The sequence below is a fragment of the Panicum hallii genome, chromosome 1 (assembly GCF_002211085.1).
Source record: "Panicum hallii strain FIL2 chromosome 1, PHallii_v3.1, whole genome shotgun sequence".
Taxonomy (NCBI): Eukaryota; Viridiplantae; Streptophyta; class Magnoliopsida; order Poales; family Poaceae; genus Panicum; species Panicum hallii.
This window is the reverse complement of record NC_038042.1, coordinates 53,109,082-53,129,244: the sequence shown is the minus strand read 5'-3', so window position 1 is coordinate 53,129,244 and position 20,163 is coordinate 53,109,082. Positions and strand designations below refer to the sequence as shown.

The window sequence follows — 20,163 nt, the reverse complement described above, 5'->3', positions numbered from 1 at the left end:
TTTTAAAAAAGAAATGGCACAACTACAGCCTACGTTGGCTGTTCTCGACCTGGATTATTCATACAAATATTAGGCACCTCATCAAATAAAATTTCCATACGTACCACACATTCAGATGTGTTCCAGAAGAATAGGTAGAAGACAATTAGGTGTAGCAGCCAACCAAAACATCCAGCCATAATTTTAGCAGGCACAGGGCTCATGTTTCGTGTATAACCTCCATCCCGATAAACCAACAGATCAGATATAAATTATAATGAGACCAGTTTGTCGAGATAAATTGCATTTGCCAACTCAAGTTTACAGAAACGTTTACATTAGTATCACAAGCATTTTGACTTATCAGTTCTCATATATGAACAAATGCATCCGCCTAGTTAGCTTTGTATGAACTTTCAACAAAATTTACAAGACCTACATCGCAGGTTAGATCATAGACAAGAAATGGTCATCCCCTTATCCCAGGGATGGGTACGATCCAGGACAAAAGCGCATCTTCCAGCCGAAGGATCTTACAGGCAGGCTTGCTGCTTAGAACAACGAAGTCCCTCCTGACGGTAGGCGACCTGAAGCTTGCAGTTCCTTCAGCGTGCTTGCCAACCAGTCCAAGCCCTCATATAGACCATCACCTTTGAGGGCACAGGAGCCCTGGATATGCCAGATGCGATTTTTCAAATCATAAAGGCCAAGGCCCTCGCACACCTCCATTGGTGTCATTGCCCCTTTCTGAAGAAACAAGGAAATTTACATCAGAAGTTTCAGTTAGCTAAGTCTAAAAAGTCCAAAGAGAGAGAAGCAGCAAAGATACGTCTACAGAGGGTGTTTATGCAGTAAGGTACAAGAAGTGGTCCAGAAACAGACTATCCCTAGCAACAAGCAAGCAAATGAGCCACAACTTGCAGCATGTAATAATATGTTTCATGGCACATGATACTCTCTTCTTTCATGCAGTACTCACCTCATAATAAGGATACCAAAGAAATACAATCTCATATACACATAAATTAAACTTAATATTGTGAGTAAAAGCTATCCAACAAACATACTTAAGGCATGACTGAAGCATTCTTTAAGAGAATAGGTTTTGATTTGTTCAGGAAAAAGAAATGACAAAATATTCAATGAAATGAAATTTTTTTTCATAGTGACTATTCTTCGTTCAAATGAAGTAAAGGTGCCTCTTGGAATACAAATGCACACTCAAAAAGCTTGGGCATCAATTTTCAGCACAAGAAACAAATATTCTGAAAAGACCACATTCCGTAAAAAAAAGGATTAGAAGTGGTGTCATCAATTTTTCGCACAAGACCAAATATTATGATATTAACATATTAAATCAAAGGAGACACATAAAGGATTTGAAGAGGAAAATACATTGCTAGCTGTCAAATACAGTATAAGAAAGCAGCGTTGTAACTTAGATAAAGGAGAAAGCATGTCCACTGCATTCAATTAAGATTGCTTTTAAGAATGTTTGTGTTAAAGTGTCAAGTGTTGTTGCCTCACCATATCTTGTTTATTGGCAAATACCAATATGACACTGTTAAGCATCAAAGGATCATTAATGATTGCCTGCAACAAAGGTATTTAATATTAGCTTGGTTAATGAAAGTTCAGTTCGCATATGAGGAGGTATGATTACAGCAATTCAAAAGACCTGAAATTCAGCTTTGGCTTTTCCAATTCTCTCTCGATCCAATGAATCAACCACATAGATCTGCAAGTCAGAAGATGCATAAAGATTAAGCATTCTATTATAAAGTATAACTGACCATAATTGTGCAAAAAAAAAAACAGAATTCGAAACTGATCCCTTGTGGAGGAAGAGGGAAATGAATAAAGTTTCAGTTATAAAATACTTTAATAAAGGGTATCCCCAGTACCACACTAATCCATTGAACAAATACTTTCAGAAACAGCCCTGGAGATCACAGGCAACGTGATTCACATTACCGAATGCTTTCAAGAGCCACTAATTCACTATGTCAACCATAAGTGACATAACTCAGTGAGCAGAATGATTACACAGTAAAGGGCACAGGAAATTATCATTTTGTAAAATTTATTTTTAACTACAAAGTAAGTAAATGAACATACCAAGCCATCCGTGTTGTTGAAGTAGTGCCTCCACAGGGGCCTCAATTTCTCTTGGCCACCGACATCCCAAACAGTAAACATCACATTCTTGTACTCAACTTTCTCGACATTGAAACCTAGGGGTAGTAGCATAAGAAACATAGCATCATCACTTACTTTGCACTTTGCAGGCAAAGCAAAACATGTTTCTCGAATTGACCTCATAAAACCCTTAAAACATACTAGCTGATAGGGTAAAGCTGTTTAGCAGGATAACTGATTGGCTATTAGGAGTTTGCTATCTATAGAGCAATAAGTATTTAATCACAAGAGATGTACTGATAATCTAAGGGTTACTGATAATCTAAGGGTGCTCAGCTAATCATTAGGACAAATCTGTAACAGCAAAGTCGCAACCCTCATCTAGCAAAAGCATAAATTTCTTCCTCAGTTCCTCTTTGCCTCAGTAACACATCAGTAACTTCTTGGTAACATTAAGTCAACTAAAACAAAAAATCATCATAGTAATCAGTTTCTGGAACCTACCAATCGTGGGAACAGTCGACAAAACCTCCCCGATATGCAGCTTGTACAGGATGGTAGTTTTGCCCGCGGCATCCAGCCCAAGCATCACGACCTGAAATTAAGCATCACGAAAACAAAATCAACAAGATGATACAAGAAAGCAGTTCGTGAAAATCAGTCAGACAGCGGGGACAAAAATCTCAGAAAAAATACAACCATACCCTCATCTCGCTGGTGCCGAAGAAGGCATCGAACAGCTTGCGGAACGCCTGCCCCATCCGCGCAAAGAAATCCACTTCCCTCACCGCGCAGCGAAATCCACTCCCCTCACCGTGCGAGCACCGGATTTTGTGGCTTCGTCTTTCTCCAAGTCGCCGGAGCTGATGAAAGCTGGCGAGGTTCTTGGTGCTTGCGGAGCAGTCAGCCAGAACTAGTCGTGCAAGCCTTTGTGACGAAGGTTAGAAGTTTCGCGAGAATATGCCCATGGGAACGCATCTGGGCCGTCTGCTCCTTTACACGAGCGGTGGGATGGAGAGGTGGGTGCGCGTAGCAAGCACGCGGTCTGCGACACCGTCCCGTCAAACGATGCGTACGGCGGCGCACACCGTTTTTATTCCCTGTTTTCATGCTGGGCCAGAAAAGACCAGTGGAAGCAAAATGGAGGCCCAATCCAACCGCTTCAATTTATTTGAAAAATGCATTAGCCACATCAAATTTGGAATTCAAGACCCCCAAAAAAATTGGAATTCAGAAAAATCCTTTGACAAATTGGAGTACAACTGTACAATAGAGAAGGTATACATTGACATTTATGTCATGTACTTTCAACTGGAAGAAGCAACCAAAAGTTTAAGAGAAACTGTTGTGCATTTCCTTTTTTTCAAAATCGAAAAAAAAATAGGGAAAAGTCCTCCGTTTTCTTCATACAATACCTCTGTTCTGTACATTTCCTATGGATAGATGTACTAGCCGTTGAGCCAGAACTTGCTAATTACGTTCACAGATCACAACTTGGCAATTGGGCAACATTGCAATGGACAGAGAGACGAGAAGCAAACAGAGCAGCTGCTAATCATGTCATGAGAACGGAGTCTTGAGTCTTCAGCTTGTAGTTCTTGGCGAAGGCAGTGTACACGAAGAAGTTGAGCGTGCACATGGCGGCCATGGCCCAGAAGAAGTAATCGAGGTGGCCCTGGTTGAGGTTGTCGGAGATCCACCCTGGACTACCCCCCGTGGCCGTGAACGCCGCCACGATGGCGTAGATGGACGAGCTCAGGTAGCTGCCCAGCGCGATGGTGAGCAGCGCGAGCGACGTGCACGTGCTCTTCATGGTCTCCGGCGCCTCGGCGTAGAAGAACTCCAGCTGCGCGATGTAGCAGAACACCTCCGCGCCGGCCAGGAAGAAGTACTGCGGGATCTGCCACGCGATGGTGATCTCCTCGCCGCGCGCCGCGCTGCCGAGCCGCTTCATCTCCACGAGCGCCGAGATCGCCATCGCTAGAGCCATGAGGAGCCGTCCGGCGCCCATGCGCTGCAGCTGCGTCGGCTCGCCGTTGCCGCCGAACGAGAATCCACTTTCCCTCAGCGCTGGCACGATCACCTTGCTGTAAAGCAGCACCCATGTCAGGACGCAGACCACCTCAAACGAGCCCATCGACGCCGCCGGCACCTTCACCGACAGGATGGACACGTTCATGGCGTTGCCCTGCTGGATGAAGGTGGTGTTCATCTGCGTGTACGCCGAGGACATGACGATGCTGGTGACCCAGATGGGCAGTAGCCGCAGCAGGATCTTGAGCTCCTCCCCCTGCATCATGGTGCGGAGATTCCACGACGAGCCCGCCTCCTCCGGTATATCCTTCAAGTCCGACTCGCAGATGATGTCCACCTTGTCGCCGCCCTCGTAGAGCGTGCCAGCGTCGGCGGGCTCCTTGCCGGTGGCCGTGGGGCGCTTGTACATGGGCGTGGCGAGCACGAAGGCGGCGAAGGCGATCGCGATGCAGGCGGTGGAGATGCCAAAGCCGAGGCCCCAGCTGACTTTCTCCTGGATCCACACGATGAAGAGACCAGAGACGATCGGGCCGAAGTCGACGCAGAGGTAGAACCAGCTGAAGAACGACCCCTTGCTCTCACGATCCACCGCGTTTTCGTCGTCGAACTGCTCCGCGCCGAACGGCAGCAGCGACGACCGCACCCCGCCGCTCCCGATCGCGACGAGGTACAGCCCCACGAACGCTACGGTCTGCGCGCTGAACACCGAAGAGGTAGCGAGCACCGTGGCCGTCGGCATGAATGCGGAGAAGGTCACCAGGATCATCCCCTGCAGATGGCACACGCAGATAGAATCAGTTACCATGAGGACGTGACTGATCAATGTTCGTTTCGGGAATGCAAGAGCATGCGTGAGTTAGCAATTTAGTTAGGTTGAGGTTGGGATGAAATACGTGCTCAGGTACATTCTTAAAAAAAATGCAGGGCGCATACAAGAAGGTAGATGGTGAGGGAGACGAGGATGGTGTTGTAGTTGCCCCAGAAGGCATCGGCGATGATGGCGCCGAAGATCGGCGTCAGGTAGCTGGTGCCGAACCACATGGTGACGTTGGAGGCGCTGGCCAGGTTGCTGCCGTGGAGGACGGTCTCCAGGTACATCACCAGGTTCGTCGAGATGCCATTGAACGCTGTGCTCTCCAGGCACTCGAACCCTGCACGCAGCAGCGGCCCTCCAGCAATTAGTACAGGCTCGAACACATAAATAATGTTCCAAAGTTCTTAGATTTGGTTCTTTATAAATTATGAGAGTAAAACTACCATCTTGTGTCTGCATTTTCCCCTAGAAAAAGGTGTGCATAAATATTCTGTTCCTCGGAAAGAACAATTGCAGCATGGAGCTTTCCTCACCGAGAACTACCATTGGCGCCTTGCTGCCGGTGCATTCTTTATCATTCAGGAGCGGCACTTGCAAGCTATCGTCCTGGGTCTCTGGCCCGTGACCCTGCAGTGGAGAAAACTGTGCAAATTGTCTGTCACTGACAAGAGAATCTGCGTAGTTTAAATGTGCACTGTACAAATTGGTTGAGATCTTTTGTGCTTTTCTGAGCATGAGCACGTACAGTACAAAGAGGCAGATTGTTCATAACAGATAAAACTAAATCGATTGATTGAACACAACCAAGACAATGTTTCTTTACCTTTTCCGTGCCTCCTGGTACAGGGCTCCTCGCTCCAATCGTCCATCGCAGCCGATCCGCCGTGCGCGGCGTCTGCCCGCGTGGAGTGCTCCTCGGTCCGAAGGATCGCTGCCGATCCGGCGTCGGCGTGCGGGGCGTCAGTGTCAGGTGGCGTGGAGTGCCCATGGAGGGTGAGCGCCTGAGACCTGATGGAAGAGCGAGCAGCTAGAAGCAGCAGAGTGTACAGCGTCAGTTGTCGTCGTCATGCTCATGCTTGAATGTATGTTGGGCTAGTCCCAAAACAGTTGGACACATGCATGGACCCAAAGGCTTTGACAAGCATATAAAGTTATAAACCGTTTGGGATGGGTCAATGGGTGGAGAGGACGATAAAACATACTCAAACATGAATCTTTGTTCTTTGACTGCATATTTTGGGAGGGAAATTCAAGCAACAAATAAATTGTCCTTAACAAAAGTTTCCTTTATGAATTTGCGCTCGTATCATGGAAATATAAAGGATATTATATTAAAGTGATGACAATAAGAAGTGCCGCGGTGGGTATGCAATGTGCCATTTCAATCTCCATTGTAAAAAAATAAAATTTATTTGCATGTGTGTAGTGTATACAGCAACTCTCAACCATTTAATAAGTTCATTTCCATTTTAGACTTGGTCTTTGTTGCTGGCGGCTAGAGCTAGAGCTACCTACTCCTCCCATGTCCTCATCCCAACTCCCAACCGCCGCCCTGTGTCCTTGAGAAATGGAAATAGTCTCTCTTCCACGCATGCAGAACGAAGCCTACTCCATTTGAGAGATAGAGAACGAAATGAAAAGGAGCTAGGTTACCTTGGGCCGGAGCCACGCGCGCTCGCCCCTCTCCATGGCGTCCCCTGCATCCATGCCGATCGAGGTAGCTCCTGCCTCCTGGGAACGGGTATGAGCTCCCGCGCAGAGAGCCGTGCTTCTCCTAGCGCGCTCCGGCGCCTTCCTCTCCTCCGCCCGGGCTCCGGCCGCCGCCTCCTCTTCGCTGCTCCGGCGACGTGCTGGTGCCGAGCTGCTGCGACGAAGCAGGCTGCTGATTATATAGGAAGCGCGCGGGCACTAACGGACGGTTGGTGAATGGCGAGCTCGATCGGGACTGGGCCACTGGGGGCGAATTGATAAGGGGCAGATCAAGGCAAGTTGCTGTCGGCTCACGTAAAATAATTGGGGCGCGCGAGGCGAGACCGCTTCAAAACAGCGTGGTTTTTCACCGGGGCAAGGCAGCTGCGGCGCAGATGTGCACAGCACGAGCCCTGAAAGCCTTGACCTTCCCTGCACTTGCTGGTGATGCCGACCTGGGTAGAACGGTCGTTTCTCGATCGCTACACGCCGAGTCGGCGGGGCCTGCCTGTAAGTGGCACGGCTGCAACCTGCAGGCTCCGCGGTTGCGGTTGCAGCGCCGCCGCAAGGGGCCAACGGGGGCAAGTGAGGCTCTTCTGGTGAACTGTCGAGCTCGACCGCCACGTGGATCCTCCGGTGCTCGTACGCTCAGGCTCCGGTCAGCCGCCGCGGCGGCGGCGAAGTGTGGGTGCCATGTCGGATGCGTTTACCTGATTACCTCCTGGATGAATTATATGTATACTTTTCTTGAAGCCCTTTCAAAAAAAAAAATCTGTATATACTGCAGGGCAGGCGTGTGGTGTTTTATTTCGGCGCCAGGAAATGGATTAACAGCCGCCCGCTGCCCAGTTCGTCAGACTTCGGTAGGTGCCACCATGATAGGATATGGATATGGATATGGCTAATGGCTTAGTTGAGGCGACCAAATCCGGGGTTAGTCTAGTCGGCCAATATGATTGAGAATTCGAGATGACAGGAGGCCATTGATCTAGTCCGGACCTTTCCTTTTAGCTGTTTGCATCAGTAGCAGTCGCCAATAAGAGCGTGGATACAGTCCAGCAGCCTCCTGCCTCCAAGGCAGAAAGACGGAGGAGGATCGATCTGTCACCATTTTGGTTTCGGAGTTTGCCTCTGTTCGCTCACACTGGTCAAGAGATTACCCAGTAATTAATTCTTCAGTCTTCAGTAGTTCAGTGCTAGACCAAGGAAGGGGTCCTGGAAAAAGCATGCGAGACAGCACGTCCTGCTTGCTGAAGTTCCTTTTTTTCCCCTCCTTCTCAACTCCAGTTGGCGTGCCAACATGTCCGGATAATTTATTTGGGGTTGAAGGCAAGTGGCAGGTTGCTTACGCACGTAGCAATGTTCTTCTGGGCTCTGGTAACAAAGGTTCCATACCATGAAGATAAACGATCTGGTTAATGGATCAAGAGAACAAATATATTACTCCGAAAAAAGGAACAAATATATCTATCCTCATATGTATTTGTTGTATCATGGTAAATCAGGGCTCAACAGAACTACAGGACATAGTAGAAATACAGTAATAATGGATAAAATAGGCAACAACAGCTTTGATTTGTTTCATCTACACTAATGGATCAAAGTGATTCACAACAAATACTCCTTTTTGGTGGGTGTTATAAGTGTTTGATCTTTCAAAGGAGACAAGACAACCAGCAAAATAGTCAAATGGGTCATCAATTCGGTCGGAGAAGAGGACATTGAGCAGTTGCACTGACCGCTTCCAAAAGATCTAATTCGTGCGGGATCTCAAGGAGCCTTGAAGAGTTGCCCTCCTGTTTGCGGATGCACATCAGTGCAATGGGATATCCACTTATGGCAGCACATGGACATCGATATCCTGTAGGGGCTGTTTGGAGTGCCGCCTAACCTGCCACGGCGCGCCACACTTTTTTCCGCCGTAGGTGTGGCGGCCGTTTTGAGCGCCACAAGTTAGGCAGGGTGTGGCGGGTTAGGCGGCGCTCCAAGCAGTCCCGTAATCTTTCAGCCGTGTTCAACAGTATGAAAACATTCCCAAAAGAGTATAAAACGGTTACTGCGAAAGGAATTTGCGCATTTATTTCCAAAGAAAAAGAGAAAAAAGAGGCCACACTCTCTTTAGTTTTTAGATTTGTACCACCGAGTAAATTACACTTTTGACCATTGCCGCTGCATTATTCATGATTTAGCTTCTCTCTCTCTCTCTCTCTCTCTCTCTCTCTCTCTCTCTCTGAATATCGCGCTCGGCCATCGTGTGGGCTGAAAGTGGAGCAGAGTTGGGCCGCAACCCATGGAGCGGTGGGCTGGGCCATCTCATTTACTCTCCTACATGCAGCATTTCAGCATTTTGTGATTAGTGGTGTTGTTTCTAACTACGGAATTCCTAAACATCACTCGAGTAAAATCTATTTCTTCACATCACTCGATTTTTTATCTGTTGAATGTCTTTTCCAAGCTGGGCCATGAGACAACCGTAGAGATTATTGCAGCCCACTGCGTCGCTTGGCGGGGAGCAAGAACGCGTGCATGCGGGCCGATAGCCACGGCCACTACTAGCTTTTCGCCAGCAGCTGCGATCTGGCCGAGCAGCCTTGCGGCATCGACATTCCCTTCGGTCAGTCAACACATGTTGGCCCACAACTACGGCATGTGATGTGGCAGTGTTTCTTTACTGAACCTGTTAAACTAGCTAGACACTTTTGTGCGGATGAGATTTATTTTTATGCTTTATAGTTAAATTGGAAAAGTTAGATTGTTTTATATTTTCTAGATCCGTGGACCGTGGGTGGTTATTCAAATCGATTTATATTTTTCTTTGTAGGATCCAAAAATTCAAATTGTTTTTTGTGAAATCGCAATATTTTGGACTAAGTCTAAGGTACCTTTAATTTATTTTGGTTATGTTTATTTGTTGTAACTTTTATGCAGGGTGTATTTTTTTTACTCTGATGAAATTAGTGGAAGAGTTTGTATTGTTTTGTAAGACAAAAGTATGTATGAGGTGAAATACAACGGCAAGATATTATTGTCCTTGTTATATTTGCATTGTTAATCATTTTCCTCAAGTCACTTTTTTTTGTAGTAGCAAAATGGTTGTTTCTTTTTTGCTAGAGTTTTAGAAAGGTGCTCCCAGTAGCGGGCTAGTATCCTACACAATACCAAGTCCAAACTCTCAACTAATGGCGCACATAAAAGATGCATAGCACTGTACTTTATGCAAATCACTAATAAATGATGTGTTGGCAAGAGAGAAAAATTTACGCCTACTGAGTTATGTTTATGAAAATTTAAAACTTATGAAGTTTTTATGGTTAGCTATAGATCGGAGCAGGAGCTACAAACGATAATGTTGAATTTTGGCTGCAAAGAGTGAAAAAAAGCTAATCAATAATCAATGAAGGGGCAAAACTCAAATCAATGCTGTGAGAGAGCAACCAAGGAAATTATTATTAATTTTTCCCCCACTGGTTAGCTCCTGTGACCAGCGTGCGTGGGCAGCATACCGATCTGCACATCTGACGTCTGGACCGAGGCACTGAGCCCAATCAGAGAGAGCTGCCGTCTACTGGGCCATGGCCCATGAGGTAAGAGTTGCCGTTATTCGGTTGATCCAGCTTCACGTTTTCAGTCGTTTTTTCTCCGACAGTTTCATGTGTATAAAACGGTTGATTTTCTGTTTTTTATCACTCAATATTTGTTAACTAGCAATGCTACGTGGCTTCATCTTATTGGTCTAAAAATTGACTTCATCTTATTGGTCTGAAAATTGACTGATGCCATTAAATTTTTACTCGATTGTTTTTTAAAATAGGGTTCTAAACCCCAACCATACGAGATGGCTTAAATCTGTGCACATGGATTCAAACGGTGGTTGCTAGCTTCACTCTACAATAAAATAAGCTAGCCCACGACTAGAGTCCGTTTGCAACTATCATCACTCTTTTTCCTCACAAAAAAATATCATAACTCTCAAAGCATGCAACATCTGAACTCCTATGGCCAACAGGAACAAGATACAAAGTTACAAATTAGATTTTATTGAGTACACACATCGTAGAATCAATCCGTGTAGTCTATCGTCTCTAACTTATTATATCCACAATCTTAATATAATACATTCGCCGAGAGAGTCTAGAAATTCCGACGTTAATAAAAAAGAGAAAGATTTATACCGTTGGATTCTATAAAGATTTAACGGTCTAAACTATTCTAAAAAATCCCTATCAAGCATGACTAATAAATATATAATTTAGAATTCTTTTAAAAAGAAATTACCTACAATCAGAGGTGGAGCTACACTGTAGACGTGGTGGGGGCGGCCGCCCCATCTACCGGCGCACTCATCACGGTACCCCCTCTTCCTCCAATGGCAGCTGCTCCCACCATTTTCTTTTTCCGAGCTGAGCGTTGGCCACCATGGCAATTAGCAAGATCAGGTGAGCGCAAGAAGAAGATGATATCCTATTGGGCCTTATGTTGTTACCCAACCTTTCCAACAGCAGCCGATAGGTAAAAGATTCAACTGCCTAATTCTCCTAGCACCTGTTCTAGCGCGCGGCTCACCAGCAGCGGTCTCATGCGCGCAGAGCTGGAGCATCCGCAGGCAAATCGACCGACAACACGTCCGTGTTAGAGAGACTATGGCCGTTTAGGCCACGGAAGTTTGAGGCAATAATAGATCTACGATGCTCTTATATGTTCTGGGCCGCAAGCACGCTGCGTGGAGGAGGTGAACATGAACAGGTGTGGCGTGCGCGTGACACGGCGGCAGCTTGATTCATGGAAAGGAGGAACACGAGCAACACGATGTTGGCATTGTCGTGGCTGCCGGCAAGCCGCTAGAGACAGAGCAGGGGCAGCTTGGTGAGCAATAGGACTCGGCCAATGGTGAGGGGCCAGCAGAAGGTCGCAAGATCGGTGCTTGGCAACAAGAGCACCAAACCAAATGGTGCGAATTGGTGCGATTGCAATATGTGAATGCGGTGTGAATTGGTGCATATTCCGTGTGTTTGATTCAGTCTCTCATTACATTTCGCTATATCTATATTTTTTTCTGACTCCACCATTATCTACAAGATACGGTATGAGATGAAAATAGAAACATATTTAATTTGACCTTTACTCCTACATATAGTTTGAAAAGGAAATAGAGATAGATCATTTTTAACTGTAGAAGATAGTATGTGTGGAGCAATCAAATACATGTAGGGCAGATACGTGTAGAGCTCCCAACCTCCTCACCGGGGATCCCTTCTCTTGCATTGTAGCTCAACCCACTAGACTATATAAGGAGGAGCTGGCTCTTCTTTTTCTCGGTCTCAACTCTTTTCCACTCACATATGAACACAGCTTACAAGCGTCCCGTCCATACTGGACGTAGGCTCTTTGAGTGTTAGCCATTGAGCTGAGAAGCGTGGCGCTAAATTACTAGCCAGTGATCGAAACACTGACACAAAATTTAGAAATATTTTATTATAATTTTAGTAAAAAATATGATTAAATAGGTGCCACTTAGTTTTATGATGATTCAATGGTCTAGAGAAAATTTAAAGAATCAGAGTCAAATCCAATTAACAAATAAATAAAAATAGAATCTGAAAAAAAAATATTAGTTGAACAAAGAGTCCATATTAAACATAATTAATAAATATCTGAATTTGAAATAAAAATTTAGTAGTTAATTTATATGCGAACCGAGAAGCAAAATCGCTAATAAAGGGTATCGGATAAATATAATTAATAAATGATTAAAATTTAGGACTAAAATAATAAAAAATTGTTTCTAAAATTTTCATCTAGATTGGAAGCTAATTACTTGCGTAAAGAGCCAATTATAACATAATTCGTTAGTAGATAAATCCTAAATTAGGACTTATAATTACCACGATAATAAAAATAATTTCTACAATTAATTTTTATGATAATCTAATAGTCTATCTAAGAACCCATGATAATTACAATTTATGATAAATGATGAATAGCTAAATTCAGAATTAAAGTAATAGTAAGATTAGTAGTACCCTACATTAATTGGAACAAAAATAGCAAAATAAATAGTGCATGCCAAAACCAATTAATCAAAAACTAAATTTGAGAAAAGAAATAAAAAGCGTATTTAATTTTCATTAATATTTAGAAGCATATTAATTAAATAAAGGGACCATGTAGAATATATTAATAGATGAATTTAAAATAAAGATATTATACTCTTACCTTTATATTCAGTAGATAAATTTTGAAATAAAATAATGAATCACCATGCTCATCTAGAAGGACTAGAAACTCTTAAACAGTGGAAGAGGTGACAAATGATAATTATGGCCAAAACTATTAGCATGAACAACAGAAAATATTATTTGTAATTTATTTCAAGTAAAAAGAAATCGGAATGTGTAACGCCCTGAAAATCCACCAGATTAAAACACACGCTAGAATACTTCGTTTAGAAATCACTCGCCGTCAAAATCCTAGCCCTAACCGGATCGCTGTCCCGTTCCGCACCGTTCGGTAGCTTGTCGACGCGCGCAACCGCTTTCCTCAATTAGCGCCGGCGCAAGTCCTTTCTCGCGCGGCGCGCGAATCCTGCGCGCGCGTGGCCGACCGGCCGCGGTCGCCGCCGCGACCGGCGCCGACGCGCCCCTCCCTTTTCTCCCTCTTCTTTTATCTCTTTTCTCTCTCCCTTCTATTTCTTTTCTCTTTCCTTTTTCTTTCTTTCTTTCCTTTCTTCCTTCCTTTCTCCTTTCCCCCTCTCCTCCCTCCTCCTCTCCCCTGCTTCCGAGCGCCGCTCTGCCACGCCGGCCCCTCCTGCTTGGCCCCCGAGCCGCGGCCCCTCCCCTCCTGCGCACGCGCCGCGCGTGGCCGCGCGCCGCGCCGCGCCAGCCGCCGCTTGCGCTCCGCCTCGGGCCCGCGCCACGCCACGCCCCGGGCGCACGAGCGCGCTCTGTTCCCGCGCGTGCCGCGCCGCCCGTCGCTGCGCCGCCCCGCTGCGCGCGCGCCGTCGTCCTGTGCCGCACAGCGCCGCCCTTGTGCCCGGCTGCCCGTGCCCACGCGCGCGCACGCGCGTGCACCGCGTGCCGCGCCGCCCGCCGTGCCGCCCGTCGCTTCGCGCGCACGGCCGAGCCGTGGCGACGCGCCGCCCGCCGCTGCCGCACCCCGCCTCGCCGCCCACGCCGCCCCCTGTGCGCACAGCACCCGGCCCCTCCCCACGTGCTTGACGCCGCCTTGACGCCCGCGCCCCGTTGCACGCCGCGTCGCGACCCGGGCGCCATTAATGGCCGCCCGGAGCCGCTCCGCCGGCCACCACTCGCCCGCCCACTCGGCCGCCTATAAATAGGCCCTCGCGCAGCCCCTCGTTCCCCCACAGCTTCCACCGCCGCCTCCTGCCTCTCCCCGCGCCCCCATCGCCGCCCGCCCGTGTCGCACCACCCGCCGCCACCGCCTCCCGTCGACCGGCCTCCACGCGCCACCCCGGCCCGAGGTGAGGGCGGGAATCGAACCCCCTCTTCCCCCTCTCCCTTTTCCCCCACGCGCTCGAGCCGCCCCGGGCCTCGGCCGCCGGGATTGGGCCGGCGCCGAGCCCCCTTTCCCCCCCCCCTCCTCTGTTTCCTGCGACAGGAGGAAGAAGAAGGGGTGATTTCGCCCTTAACCCCCCCCTTCTTTCCTATTTGGTTAAGAGCCCTTCCACCCTCGTGCTCTTTTGCAGAAAAGTCCCTTTTTGCATTTTCTTTCAAACCAAGTCCCTCCACTATATAAACTTATTTCCAAATTGGCCCCCACACTTATTTTTGCTGCACCCTAATACTTCTAGAATTTGCAAATAAGCCCTGTCCTTTCCAGGAAGTCTACAAATGAGCCCCTGGACCCCTGAAACCATCTTTAACTCGTCATTTTATGTGCGAAATGACCTCCGATCGACCTGAAACTTTACCACGCCCTTTCTAGTATAGTTCTAGCCATGCCATTAAGAAACCACTCAAAGATATTACCCCTACCTCCGTAACTAAACTATTTCCGATTCAAGCTCAACGATAAAGGCTTTTGGTTCGTTCGCTTGATCGTGTGCCTGTTTGTTTGCGTCTTAGGAGATGGAGTGAACGAGGAAGGTCCCGACCGTGATCAAGTGAACGAGGATCAGTCTTGCGACCCCGAACCCGAAGGACAGCGTTTCGATCAGGACTTCCCGCAAGGGTTTGATGATGACAAGTTCAATTCCGCCCTTTGATGCATGTTTCTGTCCTAGTTTTTATAAACACAACCCAGTGGCCTATTTTATAAAATTGCATGGTTTTGCGTGCTGAAGACATGGTAGGATAGCCACCCTTGTTTGTGATAACCATACCTTGACCACCTGATTTTATAAAGAAAAATGCGTGTGTGTGGGAAGGGTTAAAATGTGGTTTTGAAAGACGAGTTAGACGGGATGGATGGCATTTCTGTGTGAATTGCCGTCGGTGTGCTCGTACCTGTGTGGTAGGGCAAGGAAGGGAGATGTCCGTCCTGTCACCCCTAAGGACCGAGTTGTTGTGACATCTCACCTAGCTTCCTGTCGTGCAAACCACTTGACCGTTGTATGTGCAACGGCTTAGTTTAAACCCCACTAGTTAGTCTGATAGCCATCAGGAGAGCTGAGAGCAACGGGTGATCAAGGAGAAGGGATAAGCTCTGCGTGACTTATGCCCTGGTTAAACCTCGGAGATAGGTTGAATGACCCCTTGATGGATTCCGTGGTGGCTAGTCAGGTCTAGCTAAGGTGGGTAACGGCTTTGATGGGATCTGCACCGGCACTAAGATGTTCGTGCTGTGGTACCCCACCTGTGGGTAAAGTTGCACACCTCTGCAGAGTTAAAACCTATTCGAATAGCCATGCCCACGGTATTGGGCAAGTTATGGTGTGGTCACATAACTAGTGTTTCTCTTTGGGAATGGTTGGGCTGGCGTGAGTTGTTTGGAAAGTGTCCGGCAGATGTGCCGTGTGCTACGGTGGACGGGGAGTCCGGTAGCAGTTTAAAACTTGGATCCTGCGTGGATCAACATCGTATGCTCTTTGGTACTTGAAAGCTTGTTTTGAAAATGTTTTAAACGAACCCTTGCATGCAACCGAGCTTTCCGCAAATAAACCCTAACATCATCCTTGGATTATCCTGTGCATTTAATTCTGTTATACCCCCTCCGTGGGTGAGATTGGACTTGCTGAGTACGTTTGTACTCACCCCATTCTTACTTTTACAGTGGAAGACCCAGACTACGTCCCTGAAGACATCGAGTAGGGTTTCGTCCTGCACCCAGTCTTGCCTGTGGTTAAGGCCACCGTTGGAGTTCCGCATGGCGCAAGACTCTGATGATCCTCTTTTCGTAGCTAGTGTAGTAGTGTGGGTTCTAGTTGTAATCCTCGCGATAGTGGCGCTTCACTGCCCATTACCGCGTAGAGTTGTACGGTGATGTACCATCTGATGTAATAAAAGTGTTATCAGCCTCCTGGAACTGATAAAGCAACACTTTTAAGTCTTCCCTGATGGGGGACGCTTCAGAATGTTAGCTAGAAAAAGTTAGTTAGCCGCGCTATTTGCCCGGAGCACCTAGTTATGAAAGTGCGCATGTGGTAAGCTTTGCAAATACTCCGTACTGAATAACCTTCCTGTCAGCATGAACATGTGATCAACAGTACAATAGTAACATTAGACTTAAAATGAAAAAAAAACTTTGCCGGTACATTGACATTCAAGAAAAACTGTATTACAATTTCAAATGAAAAACTGTTGCTGCCACAGCAATCTGTGCAGCTTCCTTTTTCAATGAAAAAGGAAAAACTAAAATGGAAAAGATAATGCAACTTCCTACTACTGTAGTAACTGTACTGTACCACTGTACGTTTCCTATCTACTGTGTCCTAGCCGTTGAGCCAGTACTTGCTTGTTACCCATCACCAATTACCAGTCGGCAATTGTGCAAAAATGCAATGGAATCTCCAAGACGGAAGCGAGCAGCTTGTAATCACGTCATGAGAGCACCGTCTTGAGCTTGTAGTTCTTGGCGAAGCCGCTGTACACGACGAAGTTGAGCGTGCACATGGCGGCCATGGTCCAGAAGAAGTAATCGAGGTGTCCCTGATTAAGGTCGTCGCAGATCCACCCGGGACTGTCCGCCGTGGCCGTGAACGCCGCCACGATGGCGTAGATGAAAGAGCTCAGGTAGCTCCCCAGCGCGATGGTGAGCAGCGCCAGAGACGTGCACGTGCTCTTCATGGTGTCCGGTGCCTCGGCGTAGAAGAACTCCAGCTGCGCGATGTAGCAGAACACCTCTGCGCCGGCGAGGAAGAAGTACTGCGGGAGCTGCCACGCGATGGTGATCTGCTCGCCGCGCGCCGCGCTGTCGAGCCGCTTCATCTCAACGAGCGCCGAGACCGCCATGGCCAGAGCCATGAGGAGCCGTCCGGCGCCCATGCGCTGCAGCTGCGACGGCTCGCCGTCGCCACTAGAAGATAAGCTCCTCACAGCCGGCGCGATCACCTTGCTGTAGAGCAGCACCCACGTCAGGACGCAGGTCACCTCGAACGAGCCCATAGACGCCGCCGGCACCGACACCGACAGGATGGACATGTTCATGACGCTGCCCTGCTGGATGAAGGTGGTGTTCATCTGCGCGTACGCCGAGGACATGATTATGCTGGTGGCCCAGATGGGCAGGAGCCGCAGCAGGATCTTGAGCTCCTCCACCTGCGTCACGGTGCAGAGCTTCCAGGACGACCCGGCCTCCTCGGTTATCTCCTCAAAGTCTGACTCGGTGATGATGGCCGCCTTGTCGAGGAATGAGAACTCGCCGGTGTGCTCGATCTTGGGCTGATTGTCCACCTTGTCGCTGACCTCGTAGAGCATGCCTGCATCGGCGGGCACCTTGAGGGCGATCTTCCGGCAGGCGGCAACGATGACCTGGCTTAGACGCTTGAGCGGCGTGCCTGTGGGCATGCGGCGCTTGTACATGGGCGTGGCGAGCACGAAGGCACCGAAGGCGAGCGCGATGCAAACGGTGGAGATGCCGAAGCCGAGGCCCCAGCTGACGTTGTTCTGGATCCACACGATGAACAGGCCGGAGACGATCGGCCCGAAGTCGACGCAGAGGTAGAACCAGCTGAAGAAGGACCCCTTGCTCTCCCGGTCTGTCGGGTTGTCGTCATCGAACTGCTCCGCGCCGAACGGCAGCAGCGACGACCGCACCCCGCCGCTCCCGATCGCGACGAGGTACAGCCCGACGAACGCCACGGTCTGGGCACCGAACATCGAGGAGCCGCCGAGCACCGCCGCCGTTGGCAGGAACGCCGAGAAGGTCACGAACATCATACCCTGCAGATGGCACGCGGCAGACATAATAGGTTAGCATCATTGACGTAACCGATCGATGCGCGTGCCATGGATCAAGATGAATGATCTACGACGTACAAGAAGGTAGACGGCGAGGGAGACGAGGATGGTGTTGTAGTTGCCCAGGAAGGTGTCGGCGATGATGGCGCCGAAGATCGGGGTGAGGTAGCTGGTGCCGAACCATGTGGTGACTTTGGAGGCGCTGGCCAAGTTGCTGCCATGGAGGACGGTCTCCAGGTACACGACCAGGTTCGACGAGATGCCGCTGAACGCTGTGCTCTCCAGGCACTCGAACCCTGCGCGCAGCAAAGGAGGAATGGCATCCAGTGATCAGCACATGTCAATCATAATATTGTCATTCTTATATTCTGTTTTTGTAAATGATCATAGTAAAACTAAAATTTGATCTGAAAAAAGTTAGATTTTTGAACATTATGAGGCCTGCTCACCTAGAACAACTGCTGGTGCCTTGCTTCCTGCGCGTTTTTTATCCTTCAAGAGCGGCACTTGCAGGCTGTCGTCCTGAATCTTTGGCCCATGGCTCTGCAATAGAGAGAAATTCCGCAGATTGTCAGCAACAAGGAGAATCTGCATATTCTACTGTCAGAATGTTGAAAGGTCATGGATATGATGCACTAGTATGATGTGGATGTCGTTTGCATCGGTTAGCGCTTGTATGCTTGTCTGATGAGGAAAGCAAGACTAGTATTAAAGCGACAAACCGAAGTTTGTACGCATGTGTTCTTTTGAAATTTTGCACGCATGTGTTTTAGTAGACACGTTTGAATTCTTTCTTGGAACTTTCTCTACGAAACCTCGTGCGTAAAAAAGTATTAAGTTTATCCGAACTAAAAGAAACATAAAAACTCGAGTTTTTGACGTGTCTAGCAACTATCGACCAATTTAAGATGTTTATATGTCCCTTTTTCTCTTCACTATCTTAGACTTGGTCTACGTTGATGGCGTGCTTCTAGCCACCAACTCCCGTATCCTGATCCCAAATTCCAAATGTCCCTGTTCCTTAGAAAAATTGCATTCGGCGTCGGCATCACCGTGACATCATGGTGTATCCAATATCGAGCACCCAAAAAAAAAAGAAACTTAATTCTACATCAGCTGTGAGATTCTGTTCACCGATGGAATGACTGAAATGCCGCATGGCTGATCAAGTGACCATTATGTGAAAGATCTTGGCGGTTAACCGCGGATGCGGCTTGCGAGCAAAGGGCAGAGATCTCTGGAGCATTACCTCGGGCAGGAGCGGCGCGCGCTGCTCGCCCCTCTCCATGGCGTCCCCCGCCTCCATGCCGATCGCCTACGGTCGACGGAGACCTACCCGCGAGCGGAGTGGAGCGCGAGGCGATTCTTGTGGAGGAAACGCGAGCGACGAGCTGCAGAGAATGCCTTTGCGCTCTCTTGACTCTGCTGCTCTCCGCTCGGGCCCCGGCCACTGCCTCCTCCTCTGCTCTGCTCTGGACTCCGGTGTGCCGGTGCCGAGCTGCCTCTCTGCTTAAATAGGAAACGCGCGCGGCAGCAGCGCACGGAGGCATCGCTCCGTCCCGGCACGTGATAGGTTGGTTGGTGAGCTCGGGGGGATTTGTTGGGCGTCGCCGTCCGCCGCGCGTAAACTAATCGCGCGCCCGGGAACGCTTCAAAACAGCGGGAAACAAGGCAACGCGGATGCGCGGCGTACGACGGGGCTCTCGCCTGTCGCCTCCCCTGCACGGCTGAACCTGAACTGCAGGAGGCGACGCCGACCCGGGTAGAATGGTCGCTGCTGCTCGAGGAGCCTGAAGTTTCTACGCTGTAGTAGGTGTGCTTCGGTTGTGGGTGGCTGCGGGCCGCGGCATGGGCGAATTGGGCATGTACGGCTCCTGATAAGAATTGTCGTGCCCGGCGCGTTCTGGTGTGTGTGGCTCCAGTCTTCGGTCAGATGCCACGTTGGCCGGAGCGGGGGCCACGTCGGATCTGTTTCGCTCCAGAAACGTGGTGTTTTACTTTGGCGGCAGGAGAGGGAGGTGTCTACACTGCAGAACTTGTGGCCGCCTGCCGCCCAGCCCTGAAGTATATTTCTTTCGTTTTGATTTTTTTAATATAATATATATGTAAATATATATTAAAATATATGAATCTGTAAAATATATAGAAAAATTA

General features: G+C 48.4%; 3 protein-coding genes across 4 annotated transcripts; all 3 read right to left on the bottom strand.

The window, feature by feature from the left end:
* Positions 1-266: 266 nt before the first annotated feature.
* On the bottom strand, positions 267-3,117 carry LOC112894392 (ADP-ribosylation factor-like). Its single transcript, XM_025962092.1, has 6 exons — positions 2,823-3,117; positions 2,623-2,713; positions 2,098-2,213; positions 1,658-1,717; positions 1,507-1,572; positions 267-726 (listed from the first exon to the last, which is right to left on the bottom strand). Exons 1-6 carry the CDS (start codon positions 2,877-2,879, stop codon positions 532-534), a joined length of 585 nt encoding a protein of 194 aa, XP_025817877.1. The 5' UTR covers positions 2,880-3,117; the 3' UTR covers positions 267-531.
* A 224-nt stretch (positions 3,118-3,341) lies between these two features.
* On the bottom strand, positions 3,342-6,844 carry LOC112894379 (protein NRT1/ PTR FAMILY 8.3-like). 2 transcript variants are annotated; one of them, XM_025962073.1, is made up of 5 exons: positions 6,620-6,844; positions 5,790-5,993; positions 5,500-5,608; positions 5,086-5,303; positions 3,342-4,921 (listed from the first exon to the last, which is right to left on the bottom strand). In XM_025962073.1, exons 1-5 carry the CDS (start codon positions 6,671-6,673, stop codon positions 3,674-3,676), a joined length of 1,833 nt encoding a protein of 610 aa, XP_025817858.1. In that variant the 5' UTR covers positions 6,674-6,844; the 3' UTR covers positions 3,342-3,673. The 2 variants fall into 2 exon arrangements, with proteins under 2 accessions (XP_025817858.1, XP_025817868.1); XM_025962083.1 differs by having other exon boundaries at positions 5,500-5,593.
* Positions 6,845-16,335: 9,491 nt separating this feature from the next.
* On the bottom strand, positions 16,336-19,576 carry LOC112900380 (protein NRT1/ PTR FAMILY 8.3-like). Its single transcript, XM_025969213.1, has 4 exons — positions 19,259-19,576; positions 18,459-18,552; positions 18,088-18,305; positions 16,336-17,991 (listed from the first exon to the last, which is right to left on the bottom strand). The coding sequence occupies exons 1-4, from the start codon at positions 19,313-19,315 to the stop codon at positions 16,651-16,653; spliced, it is 1,710 nt and encodes a 569-aa protein (XP_025824998.1). The 5' UTR covers positions 19,316-19,576; the 3' UTR covers positions 16,336-16,650.
* Positions 19,577-20,163: the final 587 nt, after the last annotated feature.

Bases quoted from the DNA above. Each gene is read 5' to 3' on its own strand.
- LOC112894392 (XM_025962092.1), bottom strand. From the start codon at position 2,879: ATGGGGCAGGCGTTCCGCAAGCTGTTCGATGCCTTCTTCGGCACCAGC. The intron at 1,718-2,097 runs GTATGTTCATTT...TCTGACTTGCAG, and splicing joins TCAACAACACGGATGGCTTG to ATCTATGTGGTTGATTCATT. The intron at 727-1,506 runs GTGAGGCAACAA...TTGTTTCTTCAG, and splicing joins TTGCCAATAAACAAGATATG to AAAGGGGCAATGACACCAAT.
- LOC112894379 (XM_025962073.1), bottom strand. From the start codon at position 6,673: ATGGATGCAGGGGACGCCATGGAGAGGGGCGAGCGCGCGTGGCTCCGG. The intron at 5,304-5,499 runs GTGAGGAAAGCT...TGCTGCGTGCAG, and splicing joins GGCGCCAATGGTAGTTCTCG to GGTTCGAGTGCCTGGAGAGC. The intron at 4,922-5,085 runs GTATGCGCCCTG...TGCCATCTGCAG, and splicing joins CCCTCACCATCTACCTTCTT to GGGATGATCCTGGTGACCTT.
- LOC112900380 (XM_025969213.1), bottom strand. From the start codon at position 19,315: ATGGAGGCGGGGGACGCCATGGAGAGGGGCGAGCAGCGCGCGCCGCTC. The intron at 18,306-18,458 runs GTGAGCAGGCCT...TGCTGCGCGCAG, and splicing joins GGCACCAGCAGTTGTTCTAG to GGTTCGAGTGCCTGGAGAGC. The intron at 17,992-18,087 runs GTACGTCGTAGA...TGCCATCTGCAG, and splicing joins CCCTCGCCGTCTACCTTCTT to GGTATGATGTTCGTGACCTT.